Below are 18,334 nucleotides of genomic sequence, written 5' to 3' on the forward strand. Positions count from 1 at the left end.
TGCATCGGCAGGCGGACTCTCAAGCACTGCGCCACCAGGGAAGCCCTGTGGAGGCTTCTTGAAGACAGTCCAAATGTTATGGATGAGTGTTCTCCCTTGCGTCTGCAGGACAAAAGGAAATCAATATATAGGCTTTCTAGATGTCTGGCAGTATTGAACCATGACAGAGTCTGGCAGGAAGTGGGGTTCTCAAAAAGCCAGCCAGTTGTTTTACCAGTTGTAGAAGAAACATTTATTCCACATGAAATGCTGAAAAATCTGACTTAAAGTATTGGTCCTTGGAGGATGCATCTGAAGGGGCTGTTAAGAATCTGACACCATGGAGATGTGCTCAGGGATTTTCCATCCTTTCCAGGGCTGTTGGGCTTTGCGGTTTCCTTTGTCACGGCAACATTAAAGTGACACAGCGTCTGTGAGAGTGGCATTTCGTCACAGCTGTCTTCTGCTTGTCTGTCAGGGAGGATGTGGAAAGTTTCTCTGCTGCATTTCTCGGGGATGAGGTGTCTGCCACACTCATCGTGTGGAGCACAGAATCCCTGGAAACTCTGGGCTTTGCATTGTAATTGACCGATAATAACTATGTAGGGATGTTAGAATATTCATATTCGTATACGTATGTATACACTTCAATAACAAAACCTGGCCATTTCTGGTACAAGGTAGGCGAGCGAATGCTTGTTGAATGCATGAGTCTCTCTTTATCATCCATAGATCAGCTCATTTGAAAAGTATCCAGAGAGTATACAAAACTCAGTTTTGTTAGATCGACCTTGGAAAAACACACGAATCCTAACAGGCTTTCCAGTTAATAGGTGTTCTGTACGAGATGCACATGAACCCTCTTTCACCACCAGTGATTAGACATGATGGGTTATTTTCTCTTGCTTTAGGCAGAGTTGCTCACCACCTCCCATGGGCTGCTGTTGTATCTCATTCACACCTCTGAGGCGATTATGTCACTGTATTTTAATTCTTTGTTAGTGTTTTTCGTTCAGTGCCTTGAGGGCGAGGACAGTTTCATCCTCTCGCTCTGCTCCGTTACTTGGTGCAGATTAGCACATCAGCAGTGCTGACTGCCAACTCTTTGTAGGAATCAGTTAGTGAACTTCTTGTTCAGAGCACCTCTTAACCTGAAACCTCTGGCAAGTCATGGCCTGTTCCTCAGTTGATTTAACAAACCTGAGTTTTAGTCTTACAGATCTTCCCCACCATCTTGACTTTCCAGCCCACTTGAAATAAACTTCAGACTCAATACTAAATGCTAAATTCCAGTCCTGCGTTTCATAACGGATTTGCCAAATTAAATAAGGGATGGGAGGACACAGACCGAGGCTTCTCAGCCCCAGGGATAGTACCCTCACCGCCAGCAAGTTCTCTGAGGCAGAGACACATTCACACTTGTGTCTGTGTCTCAGGCTCTGCCCCCATGACCTTCAAGTGCCACAGCCTAGGAGGTCTTGGATAGATGATTGCTGAGGGTGGCAAGTGAGTGATTCTCTGTTTTCATAGTTTAAAGGCCCTGTTTAGGGAAACTTATTTTTGATCTCTTCAGTACAGCACTTTTACTAGCATCTCCTATGTAGCAGGTACTGAGACAGGGACAGGGACTCTCTTTTTTGTTTGTTTGCTCTCCAGGAATATGTACAGATGACACTACAACTAACCAGCCCCCAGGGCAGACTGCAGTAGATAGATGTGTGATGTAGGCTGGGAGCCCAGAGGAGGTAGTGATTACCTTGATGGAACAGAGGGGAAAACTCTCAAGAAGGAGGTGGTTTTTGAGCCAGTTTTATAGGGACTTATTTTTTTTTGATATACTAAAAATATGCTTATTTTTATAGCTTGCAGATAATGTAGTAGGTGACTCATTTCGTTTTTTTCTTTTTCTTTCAATGGCTAGTACTTGAAATTTTCAAGACTGTTGAGAAGAGAACTTAGTAGGATTGGAAAGAGGATGATTCAGGCAATTTTTTTTTCCTGAAATTAGGCATTCTGAGCCCTTGATGACTTGATAATCACTGGAAGCTGAGTTACTCATAACATACCCGAAAATGGTCTGTTCACGTTTTTTCCTCCCTTCCTCAGAAACACAACAGATTGCTGAGAAGGGCAGATGCACAAATCTGATGAACTCTTTCAATTTAAAGAGTGCCCAGGAGTATTCATTAAATCAGTAGCCGTGCTGGAGGTCTGCTCTGCAGAGCTCCGAGTCCACGCTCCTGCCTTTGGGTCACTTATTAAATTAAACATTAAGCACATACCCACCCCGCACGGGCCTTACCCACAAATGATTAAAAAAAACTTCAGAACTTAACTCTAGTCTTTAATTTTTTTTTAATTGAAGTATAGTTGATATACAATATTATATGTTACAGGTGTGTACAATATAGTGATTCACAGTTTTTCAAGGTTGTACTCCATTTATAGTTGCTATAAAATATTGGCTATCTTTCCTGTGTTGTACAACTCTAGTCTTTAATTTATCTTGTCATCCTACTGTGTGGTGAGTGCTGAATTGTGTATTGATCATTTCTCCTTGGCATTTACAAAACTCTAATATAGGTCTATCTTAGCATTCACCACAAAGTCTGGCACACAGTAGGCATCAGTGAACAGATGGACAGGTAAGTGGATGAATAGGGTACTGTCACAATACTCATGAAAGTCCTGGGAGAAGCAGCGTTCCTGATAAAGCATCCCTGTTTCCAAAGGTCAGATACATAAACCATCCTTTTGACAGCCCAGCAAATCGCAGGGTGATACCTGTGTCCTTGAGCTCCAGGGGAGAAGCCTGGGGTTTCCGCCTTAAGCTCACTACGTGCCGTGACCAGCCTCAGGTCCCTTGGTCTCTCTGACTCTTGTTTTCTGAACTGGTTTCTTTAGGACATTAAATATCTGCATTCTGGTTTCATCTCTTAAACCCGTCTGATAATCCCCTCCCAACAGGTAACCTGTATGACTGTTTCTTCCTCTGGCCTCATGAAAAGTATCATGTCCCACCTGAAACTCCAGCCTAGTGAGCTAACCTTTCCTCCCTATCTTGTGTCAGACTCCCTTGATTTCTGACCTCATTTGTAAGGATTATGGAATGGACATACGGAAGCTGAGATCACAGCATTAGGATTTTGAAAAGTGAGAGATTCTAGTAGCGGAAGCACAGCAAGTTCTTCTCTGAGTCAGTGTATCCAGGTTTAATTATGAGAACAGTCAAGGTTATATGCAGGTACGTTTTTCTAGTAGATAATCCCAGGTGTTTTCTTTGGGGGCATCTCTTCCTAAACCTTGCTTTGCTGGACTCGGAACGCAAACGAATTGTTGTCATTGGCTTGATAGGTAGCGCAGAGTCGAGGCTGTTGGCTAACAGCAGGTTCTGCGGTTCACAGCAGACCACTTTCTAATCCATCCTCCCAGCACCCCCTGCTGTAGGTACCATCCATCGCCCCATTTTCCCGGTGAGGAAACATCACCTCTGTGGTTGAGTGGTTGAGTGTAAGACACTGAGCGACTTCGTCACGCCTGTGAGGGAGCTGACTTCAGGGCCCAGACTCTTTACTTGCAAGCGCTTCTGCCTGCTGACACATACAATGTGCCACAAGGCCAAGTGGAAATAATGTTTCAAGTTCATTGCTGTTTTCACTCACCTAACAGAGAAGACAGAATGTTTACTTTTGTGGATATTAATGCTTTATCCAGCCCCACTGATGCTTCATGAAACGGAGCCATAGAAATCAGTCTATTTAAAACTTTTGCCCACCCCTCTAGGTTTTTAAGATACCAGCCTGCCCTATAAATAAACATAAATTTAGTGAAAATCAGTCAACTCGAATGAAAAGCAGAAATTTTATTCATTTTCCAGGTAGAAAATTTAAGTCAGAGGAAAGAAATGTAAGCTATTCTCTGCAGTTTTATTTATTTTGTTTCTTAGACTTTCTGCCTTAGGTACTTGGCCCCTTCTGACGGAATCATTGAGAAGGGCCTCCACATAGTGTGTGGGGTTTGTAGGTTTTGTGGGATGATTTTGCCCAGTTCCTTGTGTCATGCACTTGGTAAGAATGTATCTGAGCTCACAGGGTGGCTGGTTGTGTATGAATTCAGTGGACAGATTTCAGTGTCATCTGTCATGGGAGGTTTAGTGGAGGAATGACATAGCAGCCTCAATTCAGTGTTTCTTGAGAGCCCACTGTACTCACCACAGTGCCCTATGCTGTTGTCAGACGTAAGAGCTTTATCTTTTCTGTGTTGTGTTTAATTCTGAGGAGCCCTGCAGGGCAGTGGGTTAACACACTGACTAAGAGACAGAGGCTCTTTTTTTTTTTTTTCCTGACACATAGTTGATTTACAATGTTGTGTTAATTTCTGCTGTACTGACTCAGTTATACACGTATGTCCATTCTTTTTTATATTCTTTTCCATTATGGTTTATCCCAGGACATTGAATATAGCTCCCTGTGCTATACAGTAGGCCCTTGTTATCCATCCAGTCTGTATGTAATACTTGGCATCTGCTAATCCCAAACTCCAATTCCGTCCCTCCCCCACTCCCCCCTCCCCCTTGGCAACACAAGTAGAGACAGACACTCTTTTTTTTTCAAGATTTTTTTTTTTGATATGGACCATTTTTAAAGTCTTTATTGAATTTGTTACAGTATTGCCTCTGCTTTATGTTTTGGGTTTTTGGCCCCGAGGCACGTGGGATCTTAGCTCCCTGACCAGGGATTCAACCTGCACCCCCTGCATTGGAAGGCAAAGTCCTAACCACTGGACTGCTAGGAAGTCCTGAGACAGACACTCTTGAGTCCAGATCTCACCTCTGGCATTGAGCAGCTGGGAGGACTCTGAGAAGGTACCTAAAGCTGTTCCCTCCCCAGAGGAAAGAGGAGGGGAACAAGTCACTTACCCAAAAGGTGACAGGCACAGCAGCATCTTCACGGAATCTAAAAAATCTACATACAGTTGACCAGACTCCCAAGAACATGCTGCCAGGGTAAAAGAGCACCAGACAGCTGCTAACACATCAGGAGCCACGCAGGGCAGAATTTTAGGAAAAATCCAGCATGGCTTCTGTGAGACTGGAGGGAGATGTGATTACCCTCCGAGTCAGTGACTTCTGCTGCTATGTGTCTGTCCGTCTTTGTATGCAGCCTCAAGATATGTGGTCTTATTTGAACAAATTCATTTGCCCAGCTGGTTATTCCCCATTTAAAATCATAATCTTTTGTTTCTGACATCATGAAAAAGAGTAAGATGTCTCCGAGGAACAAAGAAACAGAAAGGATATCATGGTGATGGTTGGTTGTCGAATGGATTGTTTTCCAAGAGTTTTGCTCTGGGTCTCTCGTTACCTTGAAATGGCCTGGTTTTCTGTCTGGATGAATTGCCTATAAAATAATTTCCCATGATAGGTATCTGTATATCCCATAGGTAATACTACTTTAAAGCTAATAGTTAGAAAAGCAACTGAACCTTATTGACTGCTTTTAACCGCCCAGACTTATTGAGTAGCAAAGGACTCACCGTGTAACCATAGCTGAAGGAAAATCCATTTGGTCAACACCATCGCTCACCATATTTCAGCTTCACGCACTTTTCAAAATCGATTTTACTGTTCATTTTATAAAATTGCCCCCAGTGCTCGTCAGCTTAAGGGTACTTTCACAGTTAGTCTATGCACCGAAAAAATAACCCATGTTTTATTCTGGTCAAGTCGAATCAAAAGGTGCATCTTCTAACTTGACTCCCGCAAAACCCACAGTTCATTCACTTCAGGTGCAAGTGGCAAGGGGCTTTCTGAGGTGAGTCTCCTCTGGGCCCAGGCACCTGCCCACTGCGGGGTGCAGTCCTGAGCGCCAGCCTTGGGGACTCTCAGGGGCTCTGTCCCCAGCCCATCCCGAAGCCTCATTTCCTCTCTATACAGTAGACAGGTTTCCTTTTGGGGACAGTTAACAGAAAGCTTCAGCTGAGTAACACAGGTTTCGTCCGTGTCGGGACCATTTTGACAGCAGTGGTTTTAGGCTCACTGAAGTGTGATTACCATCAGAATTGATTTCTTGACAACATCCTCTTTGTGTCCGATTCTCGCAGTCTTTGATTATGCCTGTCTGCTGTCAACTTTTATTACCTGAATTATTTGGATTTTGATTGTCCAAGGGAAAGTCCTCCTCTCAAATTGGTTTCTCTCAACGTCTCTCCTGGAGTGAATGCATCACAGATAATGTAGACTCATTTCCATGCGTCTAAGCCAGGGGTCAGTGAGAACGCTCCCGGAGTCCAACTCAGAGGTGTGTGCTTCCCGGCTTTGCTGGGAACAGAGCACAAGTGAAATTGATGGAACCGGAGTTTCGCTCAGATTTTAGGGGCTCCCAAGCTCTCTGGGAACATGACCCAGAGGTGGAAATTGTGGGGACCAGAATAGGACTGTAAACCCATCTAATCATGTATTCCTTGAGTCAGACTAAAGAGCATACCCTTGGTGTTTTGAGTCAGTTTCAGAGCTGCTTGAAAGTGGCAGTGATGGTTCAGGATTCCAGCTTCCTCCACACACTCGGTGGAGAGTGATGTTTCCTGTGCCAGCCTCACACCACCAATTAACTACCTTTTGTTTTCCCCACTGGCGAATCCTCTGGATGAGTCTTTTTTTTCCCCTTCTCTCTCACTGAAGGATTTCCACAGCCCCTCCTTGTTTCTGTGAAAAGCAGAGGGAGCCTCCGTTCACAGCGTAGACCCCGCCTCCCGCCCCACTGCAAGTCCCAGTCCCTCCCATGGCCGTCCCTCGTAGGGGCCTCCTATCACCTAATTTCCATTTCCACCCCAACACTAGCAGTGATGTTATCTTCAGGGCCATGTTTCACAAGTTGTTGGGTCCGAGTTCTTTTTTTTCTCACCTTGTAAGAAGGATTAGACTCACAGGAGTGATGGGGAAGCACAGAGCTCCCGTCGACCTGCAGATGCCGGGCCCTCTTCCTGTGGTGCGGCCCCTGTGGGTACCTCCCTCCTTAGGGAGACTCCTCCTGGCTCCTGCGAGCGCAGCCCAGGCGGAGCTGCTGTCACTCAGTTGCAGGTACGGGGTTCCCCGAGCTGTCAGCCACGCCCCCTCACAGCACGACCTGCCCAGTTAGGTATAACCTCATACGTGAGTCACCCGCATCGGAGGAGCCAGAGTGCGATGAAATACCATGTGCTTGACGCCGAAACTATGTGAGTGACAACAGGGTTTGTTTTGCAGTGTCAGGGATGCTGCAGAATCAGGCAGCACCCATGCAGGCGCGCTCCCTGAGTTCTCTGGGGAGGGGTGTGGAGGGACGCAGGAGAGAGGATCCGGGGGTGTTCCGTCCACCCTCCTGTCCCCCCGGAAGCCCTGTATGGGGGGTGCCACCGTTCCTCCCCCCACCCCCCCGACCTGGGAACTGGTGTGTGTCAGCCGCAGCGGAGAGCACCACGTGGTCTAGGTGTACCTTGGCAATGGCAGCACTTGAACTCACCATTTTCTCCTCCTAATTTCTAAGCTAATTGCTGAGGGCCTTTGCTACATTTTTAATATGTTAAGAACCTTTCAACAGCTGGCAGCTCTCAAACTAATGCAAGTGGTGGGGAAGTGCATTCTTTGGATGGGCAAGTTGCCTCGTGTTGTGCCCGGCCCTGGCGGGTGCTCAGTTTCAGTCCCCAGGAGGGCGGGGATGTGACTGTCCTTCGTCAGCGGCAGCGGAACCCAGAGGGTGTGAGCACAGGCTGCAGAGTCCCAGCTCTACTGTTTTCTCGCCATGGGACCTCAAGCAAGTCAGTGCTCAGAGCATCCCCACCTGTAAAAGAGAATTCCACTAGTACCTCGTCCACAGAGTCGGTGTTGGCACTGGATGAGTTAATATAGAGAAAGCACCTGTTATTGTTGCTGTTGAAACTACTATTAACAGCAGCAGCAGCAGCAGTGGCCACGTGCCGTCCCCACCCCTTCCCCGCAGGGCTGGCCGCTGATCCCCGTGTAGCAGGTATTCAGGCAATAAAGCCAGGGTTCCCATAGCTGACGGGTCACTCCCTGCCACAAAACCAGCTGTCCCATAATGTGTGCTCTGTGGCTTTTTTCTTCACCAAGTCTACCACCGGGCAACTGTCTCTATCGGGTTTCATTCTCCTAAATATAGTCCAGCCTCATCCTGTCCTATCGTCAAATTCCCAGGGTGTGTGACTTAGGACAGGAATGGCAGTTGAGAAATCAGCCTTCGTATCCTCTTGCAGCAAGATAGTCTTCTGGCATTTGGTCATCTCTGAAGGTAGGCCGAAAAAGTCGGCTGCGGGGCACCTGGCTTTAGGGCCCGATGCAGGTGTGGGTCAGGTTCCTTCCCAAAGCAGCAGGGAAGGGAAGGTGACCCCTCTGCCTTGCTTCACCCCAGCAGTGACCAGCGGACATACCCACTGGCAGTGGAGAGTTCGTGTCTGTATCCAAGAGGCTAGCCTGGCATTGGCTCTGGGTGTCATGGGATGCTTTGGGAAATTTGATTAAAATGTGAAAAGGATGCTTCCCAGTTAGTCGCAGAGCTGTAAAGAGTGTCTGGTGTTACACAAAAGCCAGGACCAATTGTCCATGCCACTGGGCTATCTCTTGAAGGAACAGTTTGAGACATAGTCGGCCGGGAGACTTAACGCCCTGTGTAGCTGAAGGTTCAGCTCTGTCTGATGTGGGATAGATTAGTGCTGGCTTGTTGCCTCTCAGAAGGATGTTAAGGGTTCCCTAATGCAGTGGCCTTTCTGCGTTGCTCTTTTTTTTTTTTGGCTGCACCACGCAGCTTGTGGGATCTTAGTTCCTCAACTAGGGATTGAACCCGTGCCCTTGGCAGTGAAAGTGCAGAGTCCTAACCGCTGGACTGCCAGGGAATTCCCCTGCATTGCTCATAATATGGTTTTCATGTAAGGGAATTAACTGGTCCATTGTTTTCCCGAGAAAACCAGATGGCTGCGCGGCCATGTTCACAGGGACTTCTGAGATCTGTGCCAAGCTTATTAGCATTTGCCAATCTCACAGAAAAACAAAGAAGGCCTTACCTAGAATGCTGTATGTTTTTTTCTTGGTAAGCGGGCTTCTGATGTAAAGAGCCTGAGCGGGCAGCCCATGTGTGACTTTGCATACATCTGTCATTCTCCGGGCGGGGGCAGCTCAACCTCCTGCAGCCCCGCTGCCCACAACTCGCCCTGTCACGATCGCAGACTTTCCCATCCACCGCAGACTGTGTACTGAACCCACATATCCCCCAGTGAAGCACAGCTCCAGCTCGGAGAGGCTGACTCACAGCACTGACACGAAAAGACAAACAGAAATCTGACTTGCCATGTTATCCATCCAACAAAAAAACCACCCAAGGGTAGAGGAATAGATATTCATCACGTCCCAGCAATTCAGCCAGGCCTGTGAGTTCAGTATTTCTAGGTGGATTTAGAAAACCTTTCCTCGGCAAAGCAGAGTCCTCCTCCTGACAGCTCTTTTCACCAGCAGGCCAGCCTCTCTGGGTTAGAACAAAGGGAATCCCGCTTATCTGATTTGGGCCGGTAGCCGATTTTCTCTCTCTCCAGTGGTTTGTGTGCCATTGTGGAAGTTTGAATACTTTTCCATAAGTTAAACAGAACTTTCTCTTCATGCTGCCTGGATTTGCCTTTATCTGTAGTCAAGCTTTGGCTGCTGAGGTGGCCTTTGCCCAGGTTTAGCATGAGCAGAATAATACCATCAGCTTGAAAAGAGATTCAGGAGATGATTATGGGATGATTCAGTAGGCTTGTCACCAGAGAATGCAACTGTTTATGAAGGGCACGTAGTTTGTTTTTGTTTTTGTTTTTTTACAGAATTTCTATTTTAGCAGCTGTGTGCCTGTGTGTATATTACAGCATCTACAATAACGAAACATTGAGAGCACTTCTGTTAGTGTCTCGCTTCTTCCCAGTATCGTATTTTTCCAGAATGTTCTTTTGGTTAATGAAGGTTCTCTGAAAGGGGCGAGGGTGAGAGCCTTACCTGCAGTATAAAGTTGAAAAGGAATATTTTAAGGAAAGTGTGGTTTGATTTGAATTTCAGCAGGTAGGGGAAACCTACTATTTAAAATGCATTTGGAAACTTCAGCCTCCCAGATGTGGGTGGAACGTGTTTTTATTTTCCTCATTGAAAAACAAGGGGTGGGCTTAGCCAAATTTCTTGGTTTTGCCAAATCCATCTGTGCAGGCAATGTAGTGTATAATTCAATGAGTGCCTTGGGGATTACTCTCAGGCATAATTGTGGCAATTCCAATATTTAAAGGTGAACATGGTATGATAAAGGGTGAGTGTTCACATGTGATTTTTTTTTAAGAAACCACAAGGCTATGGGAGACGTTGATTCACCCATCGATGCTAACCAGGCAGCTGCCATGACCCAGCACTGACGTAGCTCTAGTCACAGAGAGAACGGGCAGTGTGGCCCCTGACTCACAGAGTTGGCGGTCCAGAGTGGGAGGAACAGTAGGGGCTTCTTCAAGCACGTCTCCTTGATGAGCCAACCCAGGTGATTGTTTTCACAGAGCGCATTGAGAGCCAGGATCAGCTGGGCCTCGCTAGGCTCAGAGGCTTGGCACCACCCTCCACCCATCACGTGGTCTAAGTGGGTCACGTGCCTGTGTTCCTACTCATTTTGAAAACATGTGAAAACCACTTCTGTCCCCTCTGGGGATGATGTGAAGATGAGTACAGTTACGATCCACTTTTGATTTTTCAGAAGTAGAATATTCTGTTTGTCCCTTCTTGGTCTGCTGCTTTTCTTACCTTCTTTTTCTAGCCATCGCTAGGACTTACAGGAGAAGACAGGCCTGGAAAGAGGACGGTAAACTCAGGCTAGACATGCTGCTCAAGGATAAGCATTGTAGGGTAGGGTACCCATGGCTGACACTGAGAGGGCGAATGAGTTTAGGGGATGTCGGGTTTCATCGTCCTCTGGTCCACAAAGTCCAGGCTGTCTGCAGTATATTCATTCCTTTGACAGAATGCTGTATACATGCATGGTGACAGTAGTACAGGTAGTAGAATACTTGCCGTTTACTGAAAGTGATCAGAATCTTCTGGTGACATCTCTGTGTTTGGGGAGGTACCAGTAGATGTCTCAGGGATGCAGAGGGTGACAGTTTCAGAATGCTGATCTTTCATTTTCGGGAGGCTGTATATCATTTTCTTTTTCTTTATAGAATGAAGTTGGCCTACTGGAGTTCTTCCAAAATGTGATAAAGGAAACTAGGGCAGAGCCAAAAAAAGTGACTAGTTGGGTCCTCAACACTTTTCTGGGCTTTTTAAAGCAAGAGAACCTTGCTGTCAGTGAGAGGTGAGTGGGGTCTGGGGGGCGCATCCTCCTTTCTGGTGAGCTCTGTGTGCAGAAGCAGTTGACACAGGGCAGGGCTGGTGTTCTGCCCTCCTTCTTCCCCCTCAGGATCTCCTGACGAGACACAGACATCCCCTGTGCATGTCAGAGTCTAAAGCTGTCCGCCATCCTCTTCACATCTGAAAGCTCATTTGTTCCGATCTCTGACCATCCACGCTGTCCTTTGTACTGTGCTGGGCTGGGGGCCTACAGATGAGTAAATGAGGAGTTTCCTACCTGCAGGGCATCCAGACTGTAAGAAAGCAGACAGTCAGCTCAGTACGATCCCGTTACACCACAGGTGTCTTCAGGCCACCATGAATGCACAGAAAGGGGACCTGCACCGAGGCTGGGGCGTCAACCAAGCTCTCCCTCAGGAGGGAGAGCGAGTTTCCCTTAGAGACCAAGCCCTGAGGAGTGGCCAAGTGGAGGGAGGGTTCCGAGCATTCTGGACCATAGATGCAATTGTGCGACACTCAGAGACAAGAGGCGTGGTGGGCTCAGGAGGCCCAGAAGCTCCAGGGTGCTCGGGAGGGAGCAGGGGAGCTGCAGGGATGGGCAAGGCCACCTGGGAGGCTTCACACGCCTTTGTCGGCAGCTGTCAAAGGCCTGAGAGCACACGTTCACTCCAGTTTCCCTCTGGGGGGATGGGATGGAAGATGGAGCCGAGGTGGGAAGCCCAGTTGGGTACCTCTTACAGGAGCGCCCATGCGAAACGCCCCGTGCCTGGGCCCGAGTGTGGTGGACCAAGGTGCGGACAATGATCTCAACCCCACATGACTCCACCTCCTTCGTGTGGGCTTGGGGCGAGATGGAGTGGAGACTTCCAACCTGGTGGGAGGTAAAGGAAGGGGGACGGGTGGGGAGGATGCCATGTTCCCTTTGGACATGCAGGGTTTGAGTTGCCTGTGGGACAGACGTCCCCCTCGTGGGGTGACTGATAGGCAGTCAGATAAATGGGCCTACATCTGCTGGCAGGCGTCTGGGAGTGTAAATCCGAGAGTTCTCACTTGTTCAAAACTCAGCACCTGTTAATTGAGACTCTGCCCTATGCTAAGTTCTGTGCTGAGCGTGGGGAAAGCCGGTCCACAAGACAGACGCGGTCCCCATGGTCCTTACAAAGCAGCGAGTTGGGTGCCCTGAGAAGGGGGAGAGAAGAGCTGAGCTCCCTGCTGAGTGAAGGGTGAGCAGGGCCCAGCAGGTCAAGTCCGGCACGCGCTCCAGGCGTGGAGAGCAGCGTGTGCACGTGGCTCGAGGGGAGCCCAAGCGTGGCATGTCGGGGAAGGCAGTGCACGGCCCAGTATAAGTGGATCGCGGACTCAGCAATGTGTAGACGGTACTGGAAGCCGTTGGAGCAGGTGAGAGCTGTCGGGGAGGATACCGTGTGACCGGGCCTGAGATTCCCTGGACCACCCAAGGAGCATGGGCAGGGAAGGAGGGACAGAATCAGGACCATGGGTGTCATAGGAGCCAGAGAAAAGGAGAGTGTGAGGAAGGAGAGAACGGGCAGCAGGTTTAAAAGTGGGTGTTCATCAGGGACACACAGGCAGGTGGCAGGGCCCTGCAGGGGCCCTGCGGGAGGCCAAGCTGTTCTTGGGGAGCGTCGTTGCTGCAGCAGTGCCCACGGCCATATGGGGAAGCAGAGCCGGGGAGACAGGCATGTGCTAACTGATATGTGAGTCCAAAGAGTCATCTGTTCAGAGAAGTTACCCCTGTGCAATGCTGGCTTCATGTTCGGCCTTTTGCTTGCAGTGTGTTTGCACAGGTACCAGCGTGGCCATGTGGCTCTGTTTCACCTCCTCACGTGGCTTATTACCAGCCGTGACCTTGGATGAGTCACCCTCAGTGCCGTCACTGTAAATGACGGTGATAGTGCCTGCCTCCAAGGGTTTTTGAGAGGAAAACACACGGCGCCCATGGGCCCTTAGTGTCCATTTCCTTCTCTATTCCGTGCTGGTATGTGAGGCACCAAAACGATGCCCCCCGCCCCCAGATCCCCAAACTCCCATGGCACCTGTTGCCTGTTTGTCTTTCCTTCCTGTCCTCTCCGGTTTGACCTCTCTACTCAGAAACTTCAGTCTTCACACTGAAAAGCCCGAGCCCATTCAGGCAGAGTTGATGGAGGAGGTATAGCTGTACCAGAGCCTGAATGGCTCTGGAGAGGTCTTGGTGAAGGAGGCTCCCGGTGACATCTGTGGGGAACCAGGGCGTGGGGATGGCGAAGAAGCAGCAGCTTTGGGGAGCGAGGGGAGCATAGCTGGGAGGAGCAGAGGGTGGAAAATGGCAGAAAAGTACAGTTGACCATATGATCGGGGTCGAGCCGGAACATGGAGGGTGTGGAAAGTCGCAGGAGTTGAGCCGTGAATCCGGCACTGGCTGTAGAGCACCCTCTGTGTGGAGCTCGTGGAGAGCCAAGCAGGACCCTGGCCCGGCCCTTAAGAAGCTCTGTGTCCTGGGGAGGACTGGACTTGCGCACTAACGCTTTTACCTCAAGGCAGAATGGGGTGCTTCTTGTTTAGAACTACTCACAGTGCGGTGCAAGCAGAGAGGGACGAGACCACGTTCACCTGAAAGGCTCCGGGGAAGGAGTGGTTGGAGCTTTGGGATGAGATCTAACTCTTAGCTTTAAAAAGCGTTTTCCATGTTGCTGACTGATTGCTAGAGTCACTGAATTTCAGTCTCAGCAGAGACCTGAGCTACCTCTGGTTCAGCTCTTTCATTTAGCAGAGGAGGAACTCCAGGCCCCGAGAGGTAAGGTGCACAACTGCTCAGACCGGAAGCCAGCCCCCCGACTTCCAGACCAGTTTCTCTGTATGTTGATCTGTGACATGAGGGGTTTGCTAACAACCATTTTAGGAGCTTCTACAGGAGCTGAGATTGATAAGTTAGCCTGTCAAGGGAACTTGGAGCCTCTGGTATTTATCCAAACAATTCGTAAGCACTAGAGTCTTAAGAACTCCAAGGGGGCTTCACCTGGTTGCGCAGTGGTTAAGAATCCGCCTGCCAATGCAAGGGACACGGGTTCGAGCCCAGGTCCGGGAAGATCCCACATGCTGCAGAGCAACTAAGCCCGTGCGTCACAACTACTGAGCCTGCGCTCTAGAGCCTGCGAGCCACAACTACTGAAGCCCGTGTGCCTAGAGCCTGTGCTCCGCACCAAGAGAAGCCACCGCACTGAGAAACCCACTCACCGCAACGAAGAGTAGCCCCCGCTCGCCGCAACTAGAGAAAGCCCGTGCGCAGCAACAAAGACTCAACACAGCCAAAAATAAATGAATAAAATGAATAAATTTATCAAAAAAAGAAAAAAGAACTCCAGGGGCACCAAACTCTAAATAAAAGTGTGCTTGGTTATTCCAAAGTCAAGTAAGGAGGAAGCTAAGCAGCAGTTCTGTGCTAGAGTTTATGTAGAACAGGAACTGAACAGGAAGCAAGCTCAGTGTAGCAGCTCTCACAGTCTACACAGTTCAGACAACCATTGCCTGGGCTGCATATACCAGCCTCACCTTGGAGCAAACATTAACCAGTGAGCAACCTCGGCAGCTGGGCTAACGTTTCCAAAGCCTAGAAGGGCAGTAGCTGCAAAGCTAGCAGTAGTCTCATGATGACACCAGGCAAGGGACACTCCAGAGATCACGTTGTCAGGAAGTGATTTTGCAAGTGAGCGTTCATCTTTAAAGAGCTCTCAGAAGACTGGTGTTTAAAGGGTCTGGCCAGAAAAGTGCTTGTTGAACTTGGCTTTTTCATTATTTTGAGCATATTGCTTTTTTGGTTAATAACTCATAACTATTCATACCAGGTTTGATTTAGTTAGGAAAGTGGAAGTTACTGATTCCCTGACCAAGTGTTTCCTGGTAATACCAGGCAGGTGCAGCTGTCCAGTTGTTCACTCCAGCCGAGGGCCTGAACTTCCGGGTCAGCTGCGGGCAGCAGCTCCTGAGGCACTAGGAAACCAGGGAAGGCCTTTGAGCTGAGAAGGGGCTGAGGCTGACAGGAGGATTAGTCCGGCAGCGTGATATGCGGGGCAGCGTCCAAGAATGGGATGTAGGAGGTGGGAGCCTGTTAGAGGTCACAGCCGCAGGCCTGTTTGTATACAGCCTGTGAGCTAAGGATGATTATTACCTCGTATATTTAGAAACCAAAACAAAGAAGACTACATGACCGAGACCAGGTGTGTCCCACGGAGCCTTAAATATTTGCTCTCTGGCGCTTTCCAGAAGTTTGCCGACCCCTGGCTTGGAACATGTGTGGGGAGACAGGAGCCCAGGCCACTCCTGGCCAGTGGGAGGAGGTGGACGAGGGCAGTCAAGGAGGGGAAAGAGACTAGGAGGCCCAGGGAGAAGGGGTTTTCTCAGGGGGTGCAGCAGGGTGGGAAGCTATTATTTTTGGTAACTAGTGAGGGGAGGTGATTTTAAAAGAACAGCATCTGCAGAGGGATAGGGTTGGGATCCAAACAACAAGGGCAGGCAGAGAAGCCACTGATGCTCTTCATTGGTAAAAAAAAAAAAAAAAAAAAAATTAATGATAATAATAAGGTCAGGCAGAAGCAAGTGACTGCAAGATCACTTGGAGGCACTGTCAAGACAGGGCAGATCTGAGCACTCGTGAAGGTGTGGGGTTAAAGCCGCAGGAGGGAGGAACCCGGCATCCGAGTAGGATGCGTAGCAGTGGCAGGGGATGCAGGCAAGAGCATGGGTCCAGGGGGCTGTCTGATGGAAGAGGAGGAGGCGGACACCCTAGAAAATTCTGAGGCTTCCATCAGCGGGTGACCTTATGATGCGGGAGGTGAGGGTCCGTGCTGAGAAGGGGCGTGGGAAGGAGACGCTCTAGAACAGCAGCATGGATGGGAGTGCCAGGCAGGGGCGCTGGGACGTTAGCGAGATGAACAGAAGGATTGCTGAGCAGCCACCTAGGTGTCCATGTCTCCCTGTCTTTCTCCGCGAGCCTCTGTGTCCCATGAGCTTGGGCCTAAAATGAGCTCGGGGGTTGCGACAGGCGGCACATTTCACAGGAATGGGGGTGGCTGTGGAGGTGTCAGGGTGTCTGCTTCCAGAATCCAGGCTGGAGATGGAGTCGTGATCCCATAAGAGCTCTAGGGGACTGGGTGAAGTTGGAAGGCTTGAGAGATGCCATTTCCCCTCGTCTGCAGATGCGCCGGGCTGGGGATGGGAGACTAGCCTTCCACGTCGGGCTCTTCTTTAGTGGAGACACACCCACGGCCCAGAAACCAGTGTGATCTGACAGCAGCCAATCAGTAGCTTGTGCTTCTGCTGCCATTCTGTTCCAAATAGGTCGATTTATTTATTTAACCTGATGAGGGGGGCATTTCAAGGCCAGGGTGACAGGTCCTGATCTTTGTCATCGTCTTACTGGAGGTGAGCCCTGGCACAGCTGGAATTAGTAGACACAGTGTCCCAGCCATCCCTGTTGCGGGGAAGGAGTCTGTGACACAGATACTGCTGACCCACTATGTGTCGAGCACTGTGGGTACAAAAGGGCGATTGAGAAATCCCAAGTCAGTGGAGATATTTCATGGTGAATGAAGGTCATTGGATGAAAGGCAAAGTATTTTTAGTCATGCTGTACTCTATTTCTGTCCTTCTCTTTCCTCACATCCCTTTATCATCAGCTCATGTGGGAGTGGGGACCCTTTCGTTTGCAGGCTTGAGAAATCTAGTTCAACCTCAGTGCTTATTACAGGTCCTACACACAGTCTACACTCTAATTGGCCTTTATGTTTACTAGGATCGTAGAACATCCAAGAAACCCGAATTTTTTTGTTTAACAACCTGGATTCTTTATTACTTGTCAATAGGGTGGGAAGTTAGAGAAAGGGTGTCTGATTTCCCAGCCTTCTGCCTCTCGTCCTGCTGAGATTTAATCAGGGTGGTCCAGACGCTCTGCAAACCTAATATCCTCTTGGAATGATCTTTTATCCATACTTCATGATAAGCAGACACTTGCAGGACAGTGGGCCACCTCTGTGTGTCAGCTGCCTCACGTGAACAGCCCTGTGAGGTTTCACTGCACCTGAGTCAGACCTGGTGCACTTGCACTCGGTTGGCCTGGAATTCCGGGAAATTGGCGTAGGGGCTAAGCGGTAGTTTCCTTTTTACTATCTAGGAGCTTAACAAAGAAATTAATAGTGAGTGATGGGAACTGAGACTTAAACAGAACGTGTTTTCAAGTAGTGTTAAACGTTCCAGAGGCTTTCGTTTACACAGACACACTAACGTGCTATTTATAAGTCGTTCCAGTCTATTTAAAACTGATCCCCTCGTGACCTCAGACAGACAGCGTTTCATTAGCCTAGTTGCTGCATGTGTTTAAAAGTAGCAAAACCGTGCATTTTAAAAGAAACAGTCTGTGATTCAGTCTTTTCCACTAATCCTAGGCACTCACCGCCCCCCTCACCCCAGAATGTCAATTATTGACACTTTACGCCTTTGGTTGCCTCTCGTCCTTTTATATCATGGGATCTTGGCAAATAAGTCCCTTCCTAGAAGTGTAGGCGTAATGAATTCCAGGCCCTTCTGGGAGAAGCTGTTGAGAGCCTGCGGGAGAGAGCAGTTTGTGGATGCCCATGAGGATGGCTCACGACATGGCGTCACTGCGTCCCTAAAAGACAAGTTCTTACGATTAAAAAGAATTTATATTTGCACAAAAACACTCGAAAACTGGCCTTGTTAGCTGTTTTGTTTGAAGTAATTTTTAGGCTGATCTTTCAGTCGAAAATATTTAATTACTGGGTTTTGGTTTTTTTCTCTTCTCGTCATGGTTCATGAATTTTGCAGCCACCTCCTTTTTTTGACTAATTAAACTGAGCAGTTGTCTGTCACTACAACTTCTGCCAAACTGCGGTTATTGTTGGGTAGTAAAATAAAGAAAAACCACACTGGTCACAAAAATATGTTCTAAAGTACAAAATAACTAAATAACATAGAGCCTAACTGGCCTGTTACTTTTATTCCTGG

The 18,334-nt window shown here is 48.6% G+C and overlaps 1 protein-coding gene across 1 annotated transcript in view; it reads left to right on the plus strand.

Annotated features, from left to right (window-relative positions):
- The window catches only part of GATB (glutamyl-tRNA amidotransferase subunit B), a 76,551-nt gene that overhangs the window by 49,865 nt on the left and 8,352 nt on the right, over positions 1 to 18,334 (plus strand). Inside the window, exon 10 of the mRNA XM_007456999.1 lies at positions 11,191 to 11,324. Within this exon, the coding sequence (XP_007457061.1) occupies positions 11,191 to 11,324 (134 nt within the window). The remainder of the gene's footprint in view (positions 1 to 11,190; positions 11,325 to 18,334) is intronic.

Source organism: Lipotes vexillifer, unplaced genomic scaffold (genome assembly GCF_000442215.2).
Source record: "Lipotes vexillifer unplaced genomic scaffold, Lipotes_vexillifer_v1.1 scaffold2539, whole genome shotgun sequence".
Lineage (NCBI taxonomy): Eukaryota > Metazoa > Chordata > Mammalia > Artiodactyla > Lipotidae > Lipotes > Lipotes vexillifer.